The sequence below is a fragment of the Wickerhamomyces ciferrii genome, contig 00011, assembly GCF_000313485.1.
Source record: "Wickerhamomyces ciferrii WGS project CAIF00000000 data, strain NRRL Y-1031 F-60-10, contig 00011, whole genome shotgun sequence".
Lineage (NCBI taxonomy): Eukaryota > Fungi > Ascomycota > Saccharomycetes > Phaffomycetales > Wickerhamomycetaceae > Hansenula > Hansenula ciferrii.
Genome location: NW_011887729.1, coordinates 271880 through 290082, shown reverse-complemented (window position 1 = coordinate 290082; position 18203 = coordinate 271880). Strand labels below are relative to the sequence as shown.

The 18203-nt window shown below is 32.7% G+C and overlaps 9 protein-coding genes across 9 annotated transcripts; 5 read left to right on the top strand and 4 right to left on the bottom strand.

Annotated features, from left to right (window-relative positions):
* Positions 1 to 369: 369 nt before the first annotated feature.
* CLN1 (cyclin CLN1) lies at positions 370 to 1566 on the top strand (the record flags this gene model as incomplete). The annotated part of the gene is made up of 1 exon (XM_011278841.1): positions 370 to 1566. One exon carries the CDS (start codon positions 370 to 372, stop codon positions 1564 to 1566), a length of 1197 nt encoding a protein of 398 aa, XP_011277143.1.
* A 561-nt stretch (positions 1567 to 2127) lies between these two features.
* BN7_647 (MATE family efflux transporter) lies at positions 2128 to 4026 on the bottom strand (the record flags this gene model as incomplete). The annotated part of the gene is made up of 1 exon (XM_011278840.1): positions 2128 to 4026. The coding sequence occupies one exon, from the start codon at positions 4024 to 4026 to the stop codon at positions 2128 to 2130; it is 1899 nt and encodes a 632-aa protein (XP_011277142.1).
* A 470-nt stretch (positions 4027 to 4496) lies between these two features.
* RAD14 (DNA repair protein RAD14) lies at positions 4497 to 5871 on the bottom strand (the record flags this gene model as incomplete). Its single annotated transcript, XM_011278839.1, has 2 exons — positions 4497 to 5492; positions 5779 to 5871. The coding sequence occupies 2 exons, from the start codon at positions 5869 to 5871 to the stop codon at positions 4497 to 4499; spliced, it is 1089 nt and encodes a 362-aa protein (XP_011277141.1).
* Positions 5872 to 7337: 1466 nt separating this feature from the next.
* On the top strand, positions 7338 to 7859 carry BN7_645 (uncharacterized protein; the record flags this gene model as incomplete). Its single annotated transcript, XM_011278838.1, has 1 exon — positions 7338 to 7859. One exon carries the CDS (start codon positions 7338 to 7340, stop codon positions 7857 to 7859), a length of 522 nt encoding a protein of 173 aa, XP_011277140.1.
* Positions 7860 to 9626: 1767 nt separating this feature from the next.
* Positions 9627 to 10148, top strand: BN7_644 (uncharacterized protein; the record flags this gene model as incomplete). The annotated part of the gene is made up of 1 exon (XM_011278837.1): positions 9627 to 10148. The coding sequence occupies one exon, from the start codon at positions 9627 to 9629 to the stop codon at positions 10146 to 10148; it is 522 nt and encodes a 173-aa protein (XP_011277139.1).
* Positions 10149 to 10315: 167 nt separating this feature from the next.
* On the bottom strand, positions 10316 to 11281 carry ATG3 (Atg3p; the record flags this gene model as incomplete). Its single annotated transcript, XM_011278836.1, has 1 exon — positions 10316 to 11281. One exon carries the CDS (start codon positions 11279 to 11281, stop codon positions 10316 to 10318), a length of 966 nt encoding a protein of 321 aa, XP_011277138.1.
* Positions 11282 to 11832: 551 nt separating this feature from the next.
* LRO1 (phospholipid:diacylglycerol acyltransferase) lies at positions 11833 to 13758 on the top strand (the record flags this gene model as incomplete). The annotated part of the gene is made up of 1 exon (XM_011278835.1): positions 11833 to 13758. The coding sequence occupies one exon, from the start codon at positions 11833 to 11835 to the stop codon at positions 13756 to 13758; it is 1926 nt and encodes a 641-aa protein (XP_011277137.1).
* Positions 13759 to 15376: 1618 nt separating this feature from the next.
* BN7_641 (Whi5 domain-containing protein) lies at positions 15377 to 16189 on the top strand (the record flags this gene model as incomplete). Its single annotated transcript, XM_011278834.1, has 1 exon — positions 15377 to 16189. One exon carries the CDS (start codon positions 15377 to 15379, stop codon positions 16187 to 16189), a length of 813 nt encoding a protein of 270 aa, XP_011277136.1.
* Positions 16190 to 16654: 465 nt separating this feature from the next.
* On the bottom strand, positions 16655 to 17887 carry BN7_640 (COP9 signalosome complex subunit 4; the record flags this gene model as incomplete). Its single annotated transcript, XM_011278833.1, has 1 exon — positions 16655 to 17887. The coding sequence occupies one exon, from the start codon at positions 17885 to 17887 to the stop codon at positions 16655 to 16657; it is 1233 nt and encodes a 410-aa protein (XP_011277135.1).
* Positions 17888 to 18203: the final 316 nt, after the last annotated feature.

The following is an 18203-nucleotide window of genomic DNA, read 5'->3' as shown; positions in this document are numbered from 1 at the left end:
TTCCACATCTTCAAATATCATTGTTATCCTGTGTTTAGAGCTCCATTCACTGACGTTTGTTCCATCACAAGAAAGACTTCAGCGAAACAATCCCTCTCATTCATATCATCATTCATTAAAGTCATAATACACTAGAAACTTTTCAACTCATAATCTGAAAATTCTTGACTATACCATATTCTTTCAAATTCCCAATCATTACATGCTGAAATTATAGAATCATAGAATAAACAAATACAATACAAATCATCAAAGCAATACATTCATTAACAACGCTTTCCCTCATCATATAATCCAAGTGTCATTCGTTCATTACAAGTTCCACATATACCACACTCATTCCCAAATATATATATATAACATTCCACAATGGCTTTAGGTCTCAGAGTCACTGCAACCCAAAAAGAATATCCATTCGAATTATCAACAAATGAGCTTTTAGCTCATAAGCTATTCCTTCAAGATTATAAAGAAGAAATTTCACAATCAATGTACGATACTGCTCAAATTTACAAACCAGATTTAAACCTAATTAATCAACAACCAGAATTAAAACCATACCTTAGAACTAATTTATTAGAATTCTTATTGAAAATTTCAATAAAGACAAAAGTTACAACTGGTATTTTTTATCAAAGTGTTAGAATTTTTGATAGATATTGTTCCAAAAGAATTGTTTTAAAAGATCAAGTACAATTGGTCCTAGTCACATGTCTATGGTTAAGTGCTAAAACTTATGGTGGTTGTAATCATATCATTAATAACACAAATGTCCCAACTGGTGGTAGATTCCAAGGTCCAAATCCAAGATCAAGAATCCCAAGATTATCAGAATTGGCTCAACTTTGTGGTAAAAATTCATATGATCATTCATTGATATTTGATGAAAATATGATTATTCAAATGGAAAGACATATCTTGAATACATTAAACTGGGATGTTTGTGAACCACAATTAAACAATTGGTTAATGAATTTTTATGAAAATAATTATATTCAGTTTGAAAATTTACCAGAATTTAAAACGAAATGTGATATCATCAATTTGAAAAAATTCCTTGCAGAAATTTCAATCTTTGAACAAAAATTAATTAAATTACATCCTTCACAATTATCATACATCATTTTCCAAATCCTTGGTGATTATTTCCATGAAACTTTTGAATCTGATTTATTATTCCCAATCAATATGTCAACTGATCAAATTTCTTATTATAAAAACTTAATCTTGGATAAAATCTTAACAACCTCAGATTCAATCTTAAACCATTATTTCCAACAACAAGGTATAAGACAATTCTATAATAACTTATTAACACTATTGATAAGATCAGATTCATCATCAACAATTTACAAAACTCCATCAAAATCATCATCAATCTCATCATTTTCAATTGCAACACCTCCATCTTATTCACCAAATTTTACAAAAAAACCAATGTTACCAACACCTCCAACTTCAAGAAGAGGTAGTCCTGCAGGAGTTTTTATTGATCATAATAATAAATTGAAAATCATGAATAACCCTGGTTTTTCACCACCATTAACACCTGTTGATCAGTTATAATGAATTTTAATACCCAATTTAATAATACAAATATAATATTTTGTTAATGAAAAGAAAAATCAATTATCAAGATTTGAGATGTTTTGTTATAAAAGATGTCACTTTATCCAACCAATACGTTATTTACCCAAATAGAAAATTTTTCAAGTTTTTCAAATCACATTATCCATTAAAGTTTAATGGATTCATTTATACCATTGTTTATTCATCATTTTGATCATTTATTAATTCATCATAGTTATGTACATCACCAAAAAGAAAAAAAAATTAAAAAAGTCATGATTGTTTTTTATTTTATTTATGTGTTTATTTTTATTTTTGTTGTGTTTTTCGGTTCTTTATATAGTTTCTAATTTGAGTATACGGTTTATTAGGGGTTGTTTTAATTAGTTTGTAGTCAACAAAAAACTTTATACAGAATTTGAACGAAATTATGGTATCACTTGTAAATTATGTACTCTTTTTTGAAGTAACTTATATAAATAAAGTTTATATAGATTCTAGAAACAATTACATGTATCTATTATGCTGATATGGAAGGTTCTCCTTTCGAAAATTGATTTAAACTTCTTCTTGAATATCATGAATACTGTGGGAAATGATTGATCTGACTTCATTGGCATCATTATTAGCATAATTAACTTCAGCTAAAGCTTCCTTAATACTTTCTTCGATAATATCGTCCCAATCTGAATTGACAACTGTGTATGTTTGTAATAGTGATGCAACCAACAACGCAATACACATACCACACCATAAACCAAATAATCTTAGCCCTGCGACAAAAGCTAAAGTGAACCCAATTGGTAAGGCAATCAAATAATATGCAACTAATGAAAGATAAGCTGCTAGTTTTTGACGACCTTGACCTCTTAAAATACCACCTGTAACAGCTGCTAAACTATCATTGATTTGATATGCAGCAGCTAATGGAATAATTTTGGATGATAATTCAATAACTTCTGCATCACTTGTGAACAATTGAACAACTTGAGATCTGAAAGTTGTTAGTAAAGCACCAGTGAAAGAACCAACGATGATTGATGCAATGATTGCAGCATTAGATGCTGTGACTGATGATTTTTTTGATGCTGCACCAATAAAATTGGCGATTCTAGTTGAAGCTGCAATACTGATAGCAAATGGAACTTGGTACAATAAGACACAAATGGTAGCGATAACAGATTGAGATGCTAAATAGACAGTACCAAATTTAGCAGTTGATAAAGTGATCAATTCAAAAGCTAACCATTCACTGATAACACCAATACAACCATTATATGATAATGTTAACATTTTACCCCAGTTTTTCAAACCATCTTTAGTAAATCCACACCAACATTGATAACCATCAACAAAATAGGTGTATAAAAATAACAAAATTGCCATAACATAGTTTGTAATAACAATAGCAATTGGTGCCCCGATGAAACCTAATCCAATTCTTTCATCCCAAACTAACAAATAATTTAAGACAGCATTGAATGGAGCTGCAAATAAAATAACATACGTTGATGCATGGAAAATGTTTTGACTTTGCAAATAATGTTTACCATTTTCAAAAAGAATGAAACCTGGTAAACCTAATGCTAATGTGGCTAAATATGTTGACGCAAGGTCAACTAAATATGGATCATCCACTAGTAATGTTAAAATTGGATGTGATAAGAAGATCCAAACACCTGCAACTGGAATGAATAATAATAATAAAAATATGGTACATCTTAAAAAGTGTAAACCAACTGATCTATAATCTTTACGACCGAATGCTTGGGCACATAAAGTATCCAATGAAGTTGATGTACCTTGGAATAGACAATACCCTGTTATATTCGCCGTCATACCAGCTAATGAAACAGCAGCCAATTCTGTACTACCTATTCTACCAACACTGAAAACAGAAGCGACATTTAAAGAGTATTGTAATAAAAATGTAATAATTAATGGAACAGAATATTTGGCTAAAATTTTACCTTCTTCACCTAATGTTGTATCAACTTCAGGAACAAACCCAGTACTGATAACATGTTTGATTGTACTATGTGATCTCATTCTTTTCAAAGTGGCCAAAGATGCACGTCTTGAAGGAACAAAATCATTCCCAGCTGAATATGACTCTAATAATCCTTGTTGTTCATGAGCAGTGTTGAATGCAGGATTTCTCAAATTTTGAGATAATGTCGAGATCGTTGGTCTCAGTCCACCTGGTGTTGACCCGTATAGGCCTTGATGATTTGCATCGTGTGGGTCAATTTCATCCTCTTGATCACTTTGGAATCCGCTAATTGTTGAAGCATTATCATGATAATTTGCTGGACGAAATAAATCCAGAATATTACCTGCACCAATGGATGAAGAATGAACCGAGTTTCTTCTTGAAGATACCGATAATAATTGTTCGATAGGTGGAATATCAGAGTATGGCCCTGGTCCAGATGCGAAAATTTGTTCACTGGCCATTGGTTTGATTATTGAATTTAAGGGATGTTGATAGTGACTTGTTTCTTTTGATTATGTCTCGTAGATTTGAAAGAAAAGTGAAATCCCACTGCGAAGAAAAGCTGATGAAGAAAAGATTTGGGGATTATATATAGCTCCTTGATAAACAATTATAAAGATATAATCTCCTCCTTATCTTTTAATCTTTGGATGGTTTCTGGATGGTTTTGTTTGTGTTTTTGCAGTTGTTATGTTTGGGATTTTGTTGTTTACATAAAAAAAGCACTTTCACGCATGAAATTGGCAGATACGTTTCGCGCCAGGCACGAAAAAATTGCCATATCGGGTAAAAACCAAAACATTACGAAAAATACGAAATCAAATTGGGAAACTGATATCTCTATTAATTATTAATATATTAAATATTACTGATATCGAAAATTTACAATTCTACTGATTATGGGTTCAAAATTTGAAAGATATTACTTTGGTCAGAGAGATACTTCCTCTAGTTCAAATCCACAGTCTATACATCTTCTTTTCACTACTTCTAAGCCATCCTCGTTTGTTCCACCTTGAAGAGTCGTGGACCATTCATGTCTATGATCATTAAACTTACCATCACGTAGTCTTCTATTGTATTCTTCAGCTCTAGTTTTTTTTCTCATCTCTTTCATCTTTTTTTCATATTTCTGATCTCTTCTTTTAACTTTGAATTCTTCACGTCTTTGCCATTCTGCGTCTAACCCTTCTGGTCCTCCCCATTTTTTGAACGCAAATTCTTCAACTTGATACCTTAAATATAATTGCATCCTATTGAAAGTTCCATGTGGATTAGGTTTCTCCATATGTGGCAATATTGATTCATCTCTTAGTTCTGGATCAGTGAGGAAATAATCCTCACGAGATTCTGTCTTCGTCAAAAGTGAATACTTATCAGGTATGTTCTTCTCACATCTTTTGCAAACACGACATTTGAAATGTTCAAACAGTTTCATATTAAGTTCAAATGAACCACATTCAAAACATTTTGGCGCATTTTCCATATCCACAGGTGGTGGTAAGTCTCTAACAATTCTTTGTTCCTCTTTCCATTCATCAAATGTTTTTTCTTCCTTATTGCTAGTATTTGGATCATCAGCAATAAACCCACCTTTAGAGTCCTTCATAGTTGATAAGTCATATTCAATATAAGATGATTTTTGTATGGAAGGTCGTATCTTATCGAATGATTTTGTTGCAACAGCACCAGTAGAACTTGAACTTCCTGGTAACTCTTTTCCTAATGAAGGATTTGTACCACTTGATGCATCTCTAAAATTTTGTTGCTTCTCTTTGATCTTCTCTAGAGCTTTCTTCCTATTAGCCTCTATTTTCTTCTTTTGTTCTTCACTGAGCTTGATAGCACTAGTGAGTCTTTCTGATGAGCCTGGTGTACTTGAGTCTGGTTTAGTTATTCTATTTGTAATATGATTTGTAGAAAAGCCCTTTTGCTTTAATCTCTCAAGTGCTTTTCTTCTATTCTCATCCTAAAGCAATGATAAGTTAGTTTTATGTGGTAATCTTGAAAGGAGTCATACACACTATCCTCTGTTGTTGTTCTGGAGTTAATCCCATGGCGTATACTTGTAAGTTGTATGTCAACTTGAAGTAGCATGTTTGTTACGGACTTCTATGAATTTTTGCCATCAAATTTATATATCGGATTTAAAATTTTGATGAATAAAGACTAAATTTTTTTGATGATTTGACCTAACTATATGATAACCTTACTTTACTCAGTTGAGATAATGGAATTCCTGAACATTCATGTTCTGAGATTCCAGTTATCAATTCAAAGCCATTACAGAGCTCAGATGGATACATGAAGTTATAATCAACCAGCTGTTTGTACACTGATCAATTTAGTATTATATAATTGAATTGAATTAATATATTCACCATATTTCTTGAAAGGCCAAGGATATCGACAAATAAATTTGGTCCTGCTGCAGCACTATCTTTTAACCTATTTATAAATAGAAATAGAGGCTTATTAGTTGTAATATTACAAATTTCAAATCAAACTGGTTATAAGATCAATATAAAATATTGTAATATAGTAATATATATAATAATATTACCTCAGGCTTCGAGTCTTCGACTATACTGAAAGTTAAGTATACTGAATACGTGGTCTTGTTTTGAATGTTTTGCGGTTGGCTTAAACTTTAGATTACCATGCTATTAACATATATTAACATTGAGCATTTCCAACATTTCAATATAATTCTGTAATCATGAAACACCGTAAGTGTTTTTTATGGCTTCCCCCAGTTGACAATTATGTCACTGTGTCACTGTATTATTAATTACTCTGATTTGTTAACATGCTCCTCGCTTATAAAGGATTGTATATTACTTACCCAACTCCACAGTAATTTCATTTTATTAGATGGTCATGCACATGCTATAGTATTTATGTTTTAAGTAACTTAACCCTGGAACGCTAAGATCACTAGTACTTGAATACTTGTAGTAGCTCATGGGTCGTGAGTCGTGACTCGTTACACAATACACAGTACACAGTACACAATGCACATCACTCGACTATCATTGGATCTAAATCTGGAAAAATTGTATGGATTTGCTTATAAATTATCTAGAAAACATTGATCTACCTCAGATCTATTTTAAGTCAGCCGGACTATAGTAGTACTATATTTGTTAATTCAAGAATACAAGTACGCAGTTATAATTAATTAAGAGTTAAGTTTTGTCGAACAAGCTTAGTTGTTGAATTGAGAAGCTCTTTTAATAATGTTAGCGTCTGTATATCAGCGAATACACAACAGGTCGGATATGAAATCTGAATTATTAAGTTGTACTTCAGTTGACCCCAGTTAGTTTGGGCTAATTTTCTTCTCTATCTGCAATGGTTTGAAGTTTGAGCTTGGAACTTTGGAACTTGGAAGCCCAAATCCTATACGTTCATAGTGTGGAAATGATGTAATCTCGCATTCAACCACGTAGATTTAAAGTTAATTTTAGAATTTGGCATATAGTTAATCTTGGTAGCGAACACCGGGCATAAATTATAATACACTAGAAACTTCAAGGGTTCTCTGAAATACCTAGAACAACAGTGATCTACAACTGATCAAAAATAGCTTCAGAGATCTGTGAGTAAGCTTAATGTAATATAAATAAATGGTTATTTATAGTTTTAACTTCAAGTAAAGATCAGGTATATAAAGACCTAACATTCCCTGGTTTTCAAGATCTAATCACACAGGTTAATTATCATAACAAACAATATTATCAACGAATAACACTAAATACATTATTACACAATGCAATTCAAAACCTTAATCGCTACTGCTGCTTCATTAATCGCTTTTGTCAACGCAGAAGCTGCTCAAAACTATGTTCAATTCTATGCTGAATCTGATATCAAGGAAATCAACGGCAAAGGTTTATCATCAATCCATGAAGGAGCTGCTTTGAACTACTTTTTCTTGGGAGAAGATCCAGAAATCTTGGACTATAACCCTGAAACTGGTGCCATTTCATCCTCATTGAACACTGGTGATGGTCAAAGTATTGACTTAGCTTTTGAAGCTAGTGTTGGGAGCCGTTTCCCAACTTTACAAGTAACTGCTGGTGCTCAAACCGCTACCAGTTGGACATTTGAAGATGGTTATTTGAAAGGTAATGGTTCTCAAAACTTTTTCGTTGCTAAAAACACTAGTGATCCATACAGATATTCTGAAAAATCTTATCAAGTTGCTTTATTCCCAGAAGGTGCTTCAACTTCAGGTTTTGTTGATGTTCATCCAATTAAAATCAAAGTCACTCAATCTGCAGTCTTATAAGTTGTTGACTACAAGTGCAAGAGTTGTTAATTCCTAATGTGGGAATCATACTCTTAAATTTATTATAACATATCCCTTTAATGCATATTTATGATCTTCTATGATACTAATTAAGAAAAGTTTATACGTAAAGTTCTAAAATTCGATTTCATGAGCTGTCACTGTAACCTAAATTGATCATTTAATTGTTTCAATCAATCGACATCCACCTCTTTCAAAAAATATTACAAAACCACAGCTTATTATCTCACCATCCTAATGGGAAATGTCTTTTAGAAGCTAGTCATCTCAAAATATAAATTATTTATATAATTATTTTGGTTATGCTGCTTATATAATAAATTTCAGTAAATAACCCGGAATTATTTTGAAAGGATAATATGAGCTCAAAACAATTGGATTTTGAGATTTTGACATTGATACTGGTGGATGGACTTAATATGAGTCTGATGAACGTGTTAAATGTGCATTTGGAGCTAAAAAAATTTTGAACTTTTTGAGTCTTATGTTTTTTAAGTTTATAACTAAGATTAAAAGGTATACCAACTTTTTTATTTAATTTTAATTAATTTAAATATTTTAGATATTTAGCTTATAATAAACCAATATAGCGACTTAACAGCATAATAAATATTAACATCCCATCAGAAAGTTACTTTAGTAATATAAATCAGCTGTAATATGCATTATTAATTAATTAAAATGATTGCTGACATAAGCAGATCATCAATATAGACTATATATTATATTGCAGTGCATTACGAGGCGTACTTTAGTGCCAAAGTACCTTCAAATAACCAGTGTATCCTATTAAGTATGAATACTTGTAGCTTCTGAAAACATCCAATAAACTACCTATGGACCTCAAACATAACGTAATTAGCTCTATAACTATACGTAGCACTTAAAAATTATAGAGACTCATATATCACCTGTGATCAAATATAAGCTCATATTTCATGAAACCATATATTAATAGTTTTCAGTAAACAAAAGGAACGATAATATCATAAAAATAGTGTTCAGCCACTTTTGGCTACCAGTATAATTGTAAGTTATGTCACATATGTATCTTAATGTCCCAATGTCACAATTTCCGGTTAAGGCAATCGGGTTCTAAAGAACAAGAGAAAAAGGCAAAGTCGATGGATGGCGCCATAATATTTTTTGATAAATAAACTTTTAGATGATCTGGAACTTTTCGAAGTACTGTAACCTGTTTACTTTGTTGATTATAATTTTCAATTAATTTATTATTACTTCGACGGTAAAGTCAGATGTTGACTGCATATTTCATTTTAGCCGTGCGATATAAAGAGAACCTTATACTCAAGTATCAATCTAGCCAACTGAATTGTATTATTTGTTGTTCCGTATACATTCTAAAATACATATCAGTATTTATGCTTGATGAGAATGATGATTAATACTCAGCGACAAAACAACATGTAAGCCATACTCTGAATCATTGGGAGATCATTTTAGTATCTGTAGGTAGGATAGTTAGAAAACTCATTAGCCTATTAGAACATAGACTTTCAATTCCCAAAGATGAAGATAAAATAAAGTGAACTCTAAAAATATGGCAATTATCATCCATTAAAGTTTTGAGTTCATTGAAAACCTTAAACTGGTCACCCCATCTCGTTTCAGCTCTCAAATAGTTCAAATGAAAGGTATTTAAAGAGATGATGTTCTCAAGAAATAAATGATCCAGCTATTCATTTTCAGTTAATTATAAATTATATTAACAAAAATAATATTACAATGAAATTATCAACTGTTTTAACTTTAGCTGTTTCAATTATTGGTTATGCCTCTGCAGCACCAGCTCCATTTACTCCAGACCCTGTCAACAATGTTCAATTCTTTGTTGAATCAGAAAACCCTAATGTCCAAGGCAAGAGTTTACACCATCGTCATGAAGGTGCTGCCGTTGACTTTGTTTTCTTAGGTGATGCTCCAGCAACTTTCAAGTACGATTATAAGACTGATGTTATCACTGCTGATGTTGGTACTGAATATCCACTTTATTTCAGTGTTTTAAGTGGAGTTGAATTTCCAACTTTACAAGTTTCTGCTGCTTCAAGTTACTATACTAAATGGGCTGTTGAAGATGGTTATTTGACTGGTAATGGATCATCAAACTTTATTGCGGCTAAAAATACAGGTGACCCATACAACTATTCTAAAGATAGTTTCCAAGTCGCATTATTCCCAGAAGGTGGTATACCAGGACGTTACGTTACAGATGTTACAGACGTGAAAATCAAAGTTGTCTATGTTTAATCTCAATAAGTTTTAGACTTGTTGTCTTTAAGCCCGTGTGATAACATACAATACACATGTATACTAATTTCCAAGCGAAAAAATAAACTGTAGGAACTCTAATACGTAATTAATCGTAAATAAACCAACGTCATTAATTTAATAAGTAGGAAGCACAGAGAAAATTATCAAAATGCGTCCATAGTATAATCATGTTCAATACCAGGGGTAACACTTGTAATGAACTTCAAAAATATAATCAAGTATTGATCTACTCTAACAATATCTTCCTCTTGAACATCATCTTCATCAAGTTGTTCCCATTCTTCTTCATCTTTACTATCGGCTAGACCCAATTTACCAACCCCTTTAACTAAATCCTGTTCAGAAGACGATTCTTTTTCTTTCTCTTGTGATTTGTTTCTTTTAGCAGCTTGTACGGCTCTCCCAATCAAGACTTTCATAACAGCTGCATGTCGACATGGATGAATTGAAACAGTAGTAGTATCATCTAAGAATGGAGCCTTCTCAATAGTAACAGTTTTGGATCTGTAATCTGCAGTAATATCCTCAAACATTTGATCTGGTGTTAATGGTGTACCGTTTGAATCATAACCGATTAAATACATTCTTGGAACTCTATACGCAGTTGAATAATGGATATATAGATCATATGATCTTTTATTTGGATTGTTGTTAGCTGTTACAGCCGCAGAATCATCATCATCATCATCTTCTTCTGCATTTTCATCTATCAAATCATCAATTTCCTCAATATCTTCCTCCTTATTCTGTTTATTATCATCAACCTTACTAGTTTCTGTGGTACTTTTAGCAGCTGGAACAGTGGTTTTAGTCCATCCATCTTCATCAACTTCCTCCTCTTCTAGCGTTTCATTAACACCTAGATATTCAGCAGCCCTCACATAAGATGGAACTCTTCTTGTAACTAGAAACTGTTTGTCATCAGGTAAAAAGTCTCTTTTCTTACTAGCAGGAGCAGGGGACCATTGCCATGTTGGAAATTTATATGTTAAATAATCACCAGCGGCAACGAATTCTTCAGGTGTGATCTCACCAGTTTGTTTGAAAGTAGATGTATGATATGCTGGTGTCAAATACTCTCTCCAGGAATTGAAAGCTGATCTGATCATGGTAGTTGTTAGCTTAAAGTTGTGTATGTGTATGTGTAGAAGTAGATGTGGCAAATGAAGCTTTAAATTGTGAGAATAAGGGAGCTGTACCCAAGAATACCAATAATTTGTACGTTAGTGTGATCTGTAGTGTCTGTAAAATAGAATTAACCAATAATGAAATCTCAAATATCAAATTAGTTGTTGATTTCTTGTTTGATGCTCTTTTGCTTTCTGTGGAGGTTGGAAGCTCCATTGATAAGACGTTAGTTTTTGATTTCCATTAAAGTGTCAAAAAAGCTGCGAATTCTAAGCTACATAATCTGGTGTCTTTCAAATTTCTACGCTGGGCAGAAGCTAGACAGGAGTTAGGCAGAAGTTACTAGACAGCCCAAGGCCACGGGCACAGGCTCAAGTAGACACTAGCCAGGCCCCGTTCCGCATCACCAAAAAGAAAAGTTAGATGGGTTTAAATGAAAGTTAAAATGGTAAAATTTATGATGGTTACACAAAACTACAAAACTACAAAACACAAAAACAATTCACTATAGAGAATTCAATATCCCCATTCAATGGCTATAAAGAAAAGGGCTAACAAGATCTCGAAGCAGAAGAAGGAGGAAAATGCTAAGAACGATGTTATAGAGGTTTCAGAGGTGGAGACGGATGTTCTTGAAACAAGTACTGATGATGATCAAAGCAAACACGTAAAGAAACATAAAACATCTAAGAAAAAGGTCAAAGAATCCAAAAGGATAGTGTTCTTACTTGGTGCATTTGTTGGTATTTTAATTGCGCTTTATTTCGGTGCTAAACAGAACGGAAACACAGATTTTGATAAATTGGTGAATTTTGAAAGTCTACAAGATTATTTAGATGATTGGAAAGAAGTATTACCAAGTGGTTTACAAAATGTTTTGAGTGAATTCAATGAAAAATCACCAGGCGAAGGTAAAGATTTCAGTGAAGATTTTGCTGTAGGCAAGGCTATGAAACTTGAAAATGGACTAGAAGCCAAATACCCAGTTGTTATGATACCAGGTGTCATTTCTACTGGTATTGAATCATGGGGTCTTGAAGGTACTAAGGAATGCCCATCACAACATCATTTTAGAAAAAGGTTATGGGGATCTATGTATATGTTGAGAACCATGTTTTTAGACAAGGCTTGCTGGCTTAAACATATTATGCTTGATGAAGAAACTGGATTGGATCCACCAGGTATCAAGTTAAGAGCTGCCCAGGGTTTTGAATCTGCAGATTTCTTCATGGCTGGATATTGGATTTGGAACAAAATTTTACAAAATTTAGCTGCTATTGGCTATGAACCAAATAAGATGGTAACAGCTTCTTATGATTGGAGATTGTCATACTTGGATTTAGAAAGAAGGGACCAGTATTTTTCAAGATTACAACAACAATGTGAATTAAGACTTGCTACAACTGGCGAAAAATCTGTTTTGGTTGGTCATTCTATGGGATCTCAGATTGCATTTTATTTCATGAAATGGGTTGAAGCTGAAGGAAATCACTTTGGTAATGGTGGCAGAGATTGGGTTAATAAGCATATAGCTGCGTTCATTGATATTTCTGGATCTGTACTAGGTGCACCAAAGGCAATCCCAGCTTTGATATCCGGTGAAATGAAAGATACTGTTCAATTGAACACATTAGCTGTTTATGGATTAGAAAAATTCTTTTCCAGAAGAGAAAGGTTGGATATGTTAAGAACTTTTGGAGGTGTTGCTAGTATGCTTCCAAAAGGTGGTGATTTGATATGGGGTAACTTGGAAGGCTCAATTGAAGACAGTCAACAAAATAATAGCGATACTTTTGGTAATTTCATCAGATTTGAAAAAGAGGTTGGTACCTTTTCATCCAAAAATTTAACAATGGCCGATAGTATTGATTTTGTTTTAGATAATTCACCAGAGTGGTTCAATAGAAGAACTAGAGAACATTATTCATATGGTGTTGCTTCAACACCGCAAGAATTGAAAGAAAATGAAAAAATGTTCAATAAATGGTCAAACCCACTCGAAGTTCCTTTACCAAATGCTCCAGATTTGAAAGTCTATTGCTTTTACGGTGTTGGTAATCCTACTGAAAGAGCCTATGCCTTCCAAGAAGAAGAAAATAAAGATTTATCTAAATTGAACGTTTCTATTGTTTTGAATGGGGAGAAACCAAGCGTCTTCTTTACTGATGGTGATGGTACTATCCCGGTTTTAACTCATGCTATGTGTCATAAGTGGAAAACTTCACCAAATTACAACCCTGGTAATTCACAAGTCAAGATTGTTGAAATGAAACATGATCCTGATAGATTTGATATTAGAGGAGGTGCTAAAACAGCAGAACATGTTGATATACTAGGTAGTGCAGAATTGAATGAATTAGTTTTGAAGGTTGCAAGTGGCCGTGATGACTTAATTACAGAAAGAGTTATCACAAATATGACTGAATGGGTTGCTAATATGGATTTTGGATTTGAATAATAATGATATAGAATTAAAGATTAAAAAGTCGTTACGCGTTTTGAAAAGCTAAAAATATCAAGGTGATATACAGTTTAATATATAGAATATGTTTGTTGATCAAGTTTCCAAAAATGCCATTCAGGCGATAAGATCTGTAGGCGATGATTGATTATCTTAATTTATATTACTGTATCAATTTTCCATATGAAGTTTTCATAAAAAGTTGTTTAACAGCCTTCTTGGAGTTCAAATTATACTCTTGACTCTTGTGTTTCCAGTGTCCAGGGACCAGGGTCCAGTAGTAAGTACTAAGTAGTTACTGGTAAGTGGTGAGCAGTGAGCAGTGAGCACCCACATCAAACACCAAGCTTGAAGCCATGTAAACATTCTCGATTATTGGTGCGCGCTGGAAACATTTGTATTGTTTATAATGCATGAGCCTGTAAATACGCGTATCGTGACGGTGAATTATTTTAGATTCTTGCAAGATGACAGTATAAGAGTACTATAAGTTCAATGGTTCACGGTTTTTTAAAATCACGTCTCGCTTGTATTTTTGACGCAGTTCTGTAGTAGCTGTGGGTTACAATAAGACGTAACCATGACAAAATCTCATCCATTTGAAAAAAATACAAGCGAGATTGATTATTATTTTTAAATTTTAAAGGAAGGAGAGACAGCTCAACCAGTTTAATACTTGGATGGAATGTATAAAGATGATACACTTCTGGGATATTGGAACTATACTAGAGTTCATCTGATCGTAGTCACAGCCTTCTATATTATTTTAAAGATCATTTCACATTCTCCAAACGATATTGTATAAAATTGATTGATAAACTTAAGGGACACATTCTGAATTCTGACAGCTATATTATTCGTAGTGAGAGATCTCTCAAAATTCAAAACTTAAGTGATCTACCCAAAAGCCAAACATCATATCGAGAATCTAAAGGGCCAAAATTAAACGTTCAGACTTCACGCGCCAGAAATCCTCAAAATCACGTAAAATAAACTTTAATTTTTCGCGAGTACGTGCGTATCCTCTGCAAAAGTTTCCATGGGAACAGTTACACCAAAACAAAGCAAAATTTTAACGCGACGCGACTCTTTTGGTAAAAAGTAAACAATAACAAACGAGAATACAAAAGCGTGAAAGTGCAGCACTGAAAGTATATATACAAAACACTAGCTCTTTTCTCTTCAACACTTGTGTTTCTCGCTAAACTATCATTTCAATTGTCATTTTTGAAGCACCCTGTCTCATATCAGGATCAATAAACTAAGTTGGATAGTGATTAATATCATAGCAGGTCGTCTTGAGTCATCCGTCATAACTAATATAGCCAAGGTGAAAGAAGGTCAAGAAAAATACTCTATCCTCTCTTTTGAACAACAAAAATCATTAAAACATCAAAACCTTTGATTCTCTCATCATCAAGCTGTCATTCATTCGTTAATTGTACAAATAATAACTTCAAAATCATAAAAAGCATATACCTATTGGCATTTATTCATTTTAAACAGTTGTTTCTATCGTCGTTTTTCACCGCTTGCATCAATTATTTTCATCAAGTTTCCATTCATCAATAGTTCGTGTTTTCCCGTCTTCAACATCAAAAATATATACAACATCATGTCTGTCAATGAACGTTCAGCTTTGAGTGTCGTTTCAGCCAATACATTAAACAAAAAACAAGAACACATTGGATTCAAACCAACTTTACCAAATATCAACTCCCTTATATCTGCTAAAACTTTTCCATCACCAACATCACCATCAACATCATCTATCGGAAAACCACAACATTCTACAAAATATGCTAAACATGCTGAAAAATTGAAATACAGATTACAATTAGCATATTATAAACTACGCACTGACCAAGTTAAGTTACCAATTGCTGAAATCATTAAAAAAGAAGAAGCTTTTGCTGAAAAACAAGAACAAAAATCTCAACAATCACAACCAAAAATAGCATCTGTTACACCTTCTTTAACTCGCCATATTAGTTTATTAGCCGCCTCAACCCCATTACCAGAATCTTCAAACCCAAAGAAACGGGTTACATTCAAAAGATCAGCAACTACTTTAGAGCTACCAAAAACTTCAACTTTCAAACATACATCTTCAAATAAATCTGCTGCTGCTTTATCTAGAATCTCTGAATACCAGAGACCTGAAAACTTAAGATCATTATCATCACCACAGTTAAACAAACCAAATGGTATTCATGCTCATATTCCTCACCATCGTTCTTTAAAAATCGAAGATTTGGTCAACAATACAAACAACAACCAAGTTGATGTTACTCCAATCAAAGGCCGTACAGATGACAGTGGTGATTTAATTATGTCAAGTCCAACAAAGAAAATGTATTCATCAACACCAGGTTCTTATGGGGCTGCTAAATCTTTGTTACAATTGTCTTTGATCAGTTCCAATTGATAATATTGCCCTTTATTACTCGCATATCCTACCGAAAAGCTTTTAATTTTCATTTCATGACCAAAATGTATAATATATCAGAAGGACACAATGATTGTCTTTATTTAATTTGTGCTACTAGAAATTGTCCTTATTTTCAATTTGTTTTTGCTTTTCTATGGGTCATATGTTTTCTCATCTTCATACATTCATACTATGATAATTAATACCATTTTATGCTGCTTTATATTGATTTTTTACTAGAAGTTATTTGATTTTTCCCTTGATTTTATTTTGATTTAACTTGCAACATTTATTTACCAGAGTTAAGCCTATCTTTAATAGCGCAAACTCTCATGTCATTTTTTTTAGCATTGATGCTATGTTTTAATATATATATTTCAGAAAAAAAAGTAGACTACAAAAATCTATAATTGGTCATGAATTCGTCTCCATTAAAAATAAAACAGATTTGGATTAAACCTTTTAAGCCAATAGGAATGAGTCAGTAAATGTAGGATCTTGTGCACTAATTTGATCAACTATCTTATCCAAGACCATACACGATTCAACGATATGATTGTGCCATTGACCTAAAACAGGATCAGTAGTGACACCTTTAGTTTGTGTTGATGTGTTTGACCCTGTGAATTCAATGACTTTACTTATATCATCAATTAAAGCATCTAATCTTTCTTCCCTAATCATATCAGCAGTTAATTCTTCCACAAATGATTCATCTAATTGTAAAATAGCAGTGAAACCCTGTATAGAGGTATTGTTATAAATCTTTGACGAAGCAATCAAGTTATTTTCCACTAGTGCTTTCGATAGAGCCTGTGTAATATAGTCAGATGAAAGTGAATGATCATCAGTATCCAAGAAGTAAGATAGCAATTCAATATATTCATTATGATAAATTAGTTTTTGGGAATAAATTTTTTGAAAAATATTCAATAGTGGTGTATGCTCAATATTTGGTAAAATATGAGGCGATTCAACAAGTTTATTGATTAATCTTGTTTTCAAAGGGTCATGTTGTGAAAGAATGGTGTATTTAACCAATGGGATATCAAATTGCTCATTATCTAATACTATTAGTTTGGAAGCAGCTTCAAACCATTTACCTAATTTAACCATAGTTTCAACAGATGTCTTATAAGTATCAATGAGAAGATCATCAATACCATTTGATTCTAAATTTGGTAAGATTGGGGCAATCCTAGAGACATAGGCTTCAGCACTTTCAAAATCATTAACCTTTAATGAATTTTTAGCAATTCTTGTGTTGATTTCAACTTCAAATTTTTGAAATTGTAGGATTGAATCAAACTCTTGGGCCAAATGATCAACTTGTAATGACTTTAAAACTTCAGCAGCTTTATCATATTGAAATTTGGATTCATATATTTGTGTCAAATTCAAGATGGTTTTCATCAATGGTAAATATACCACGGCGGTTGGAGGTGTGAAGATTTTAACAATTTCTTCATAAAGTTGAACTTGTTCAGCCTCTGTATGTTTTTGTTTTATATTTTCAACAAACTTCACTAAAATACCCTTTATTGGTAATGTTTGTTGCTTGACTAATGAATTGATGTAATAAATGATTGTCTCGTTGTCATTGGACTCATTAAGTAGTTTGAGTATTTCGCCTTCTTTATCATTTGAATCACCATTTGCTATGGCTGCGATTTTCAATGTAGCTTGTGAAGACATTATTTTGTATGAGCAATTGAGTTCTTTGTATCCTTTGATGTATTCAAAATGACCAGAGTCCCGATTATAGAGCTGATGTAGTTCTTTAATTGCTGTTCAAACTTTTCAGAACTATCACTTATATCATGATTCATGAATTTGGCATGCTGACTAGGATTTCAATGGAAACCTTCAAAAATTGACAGAATTTCTCAATTTTATTTTTCACAAGTTACATGTTACTGATCCAAGGTGAAGTGAAGGCAATGTGAATAAAGGGAACATAAAGATCTTTGAAGACCCAATTATTGAATATGTTGGCGCATTTGAACATGAA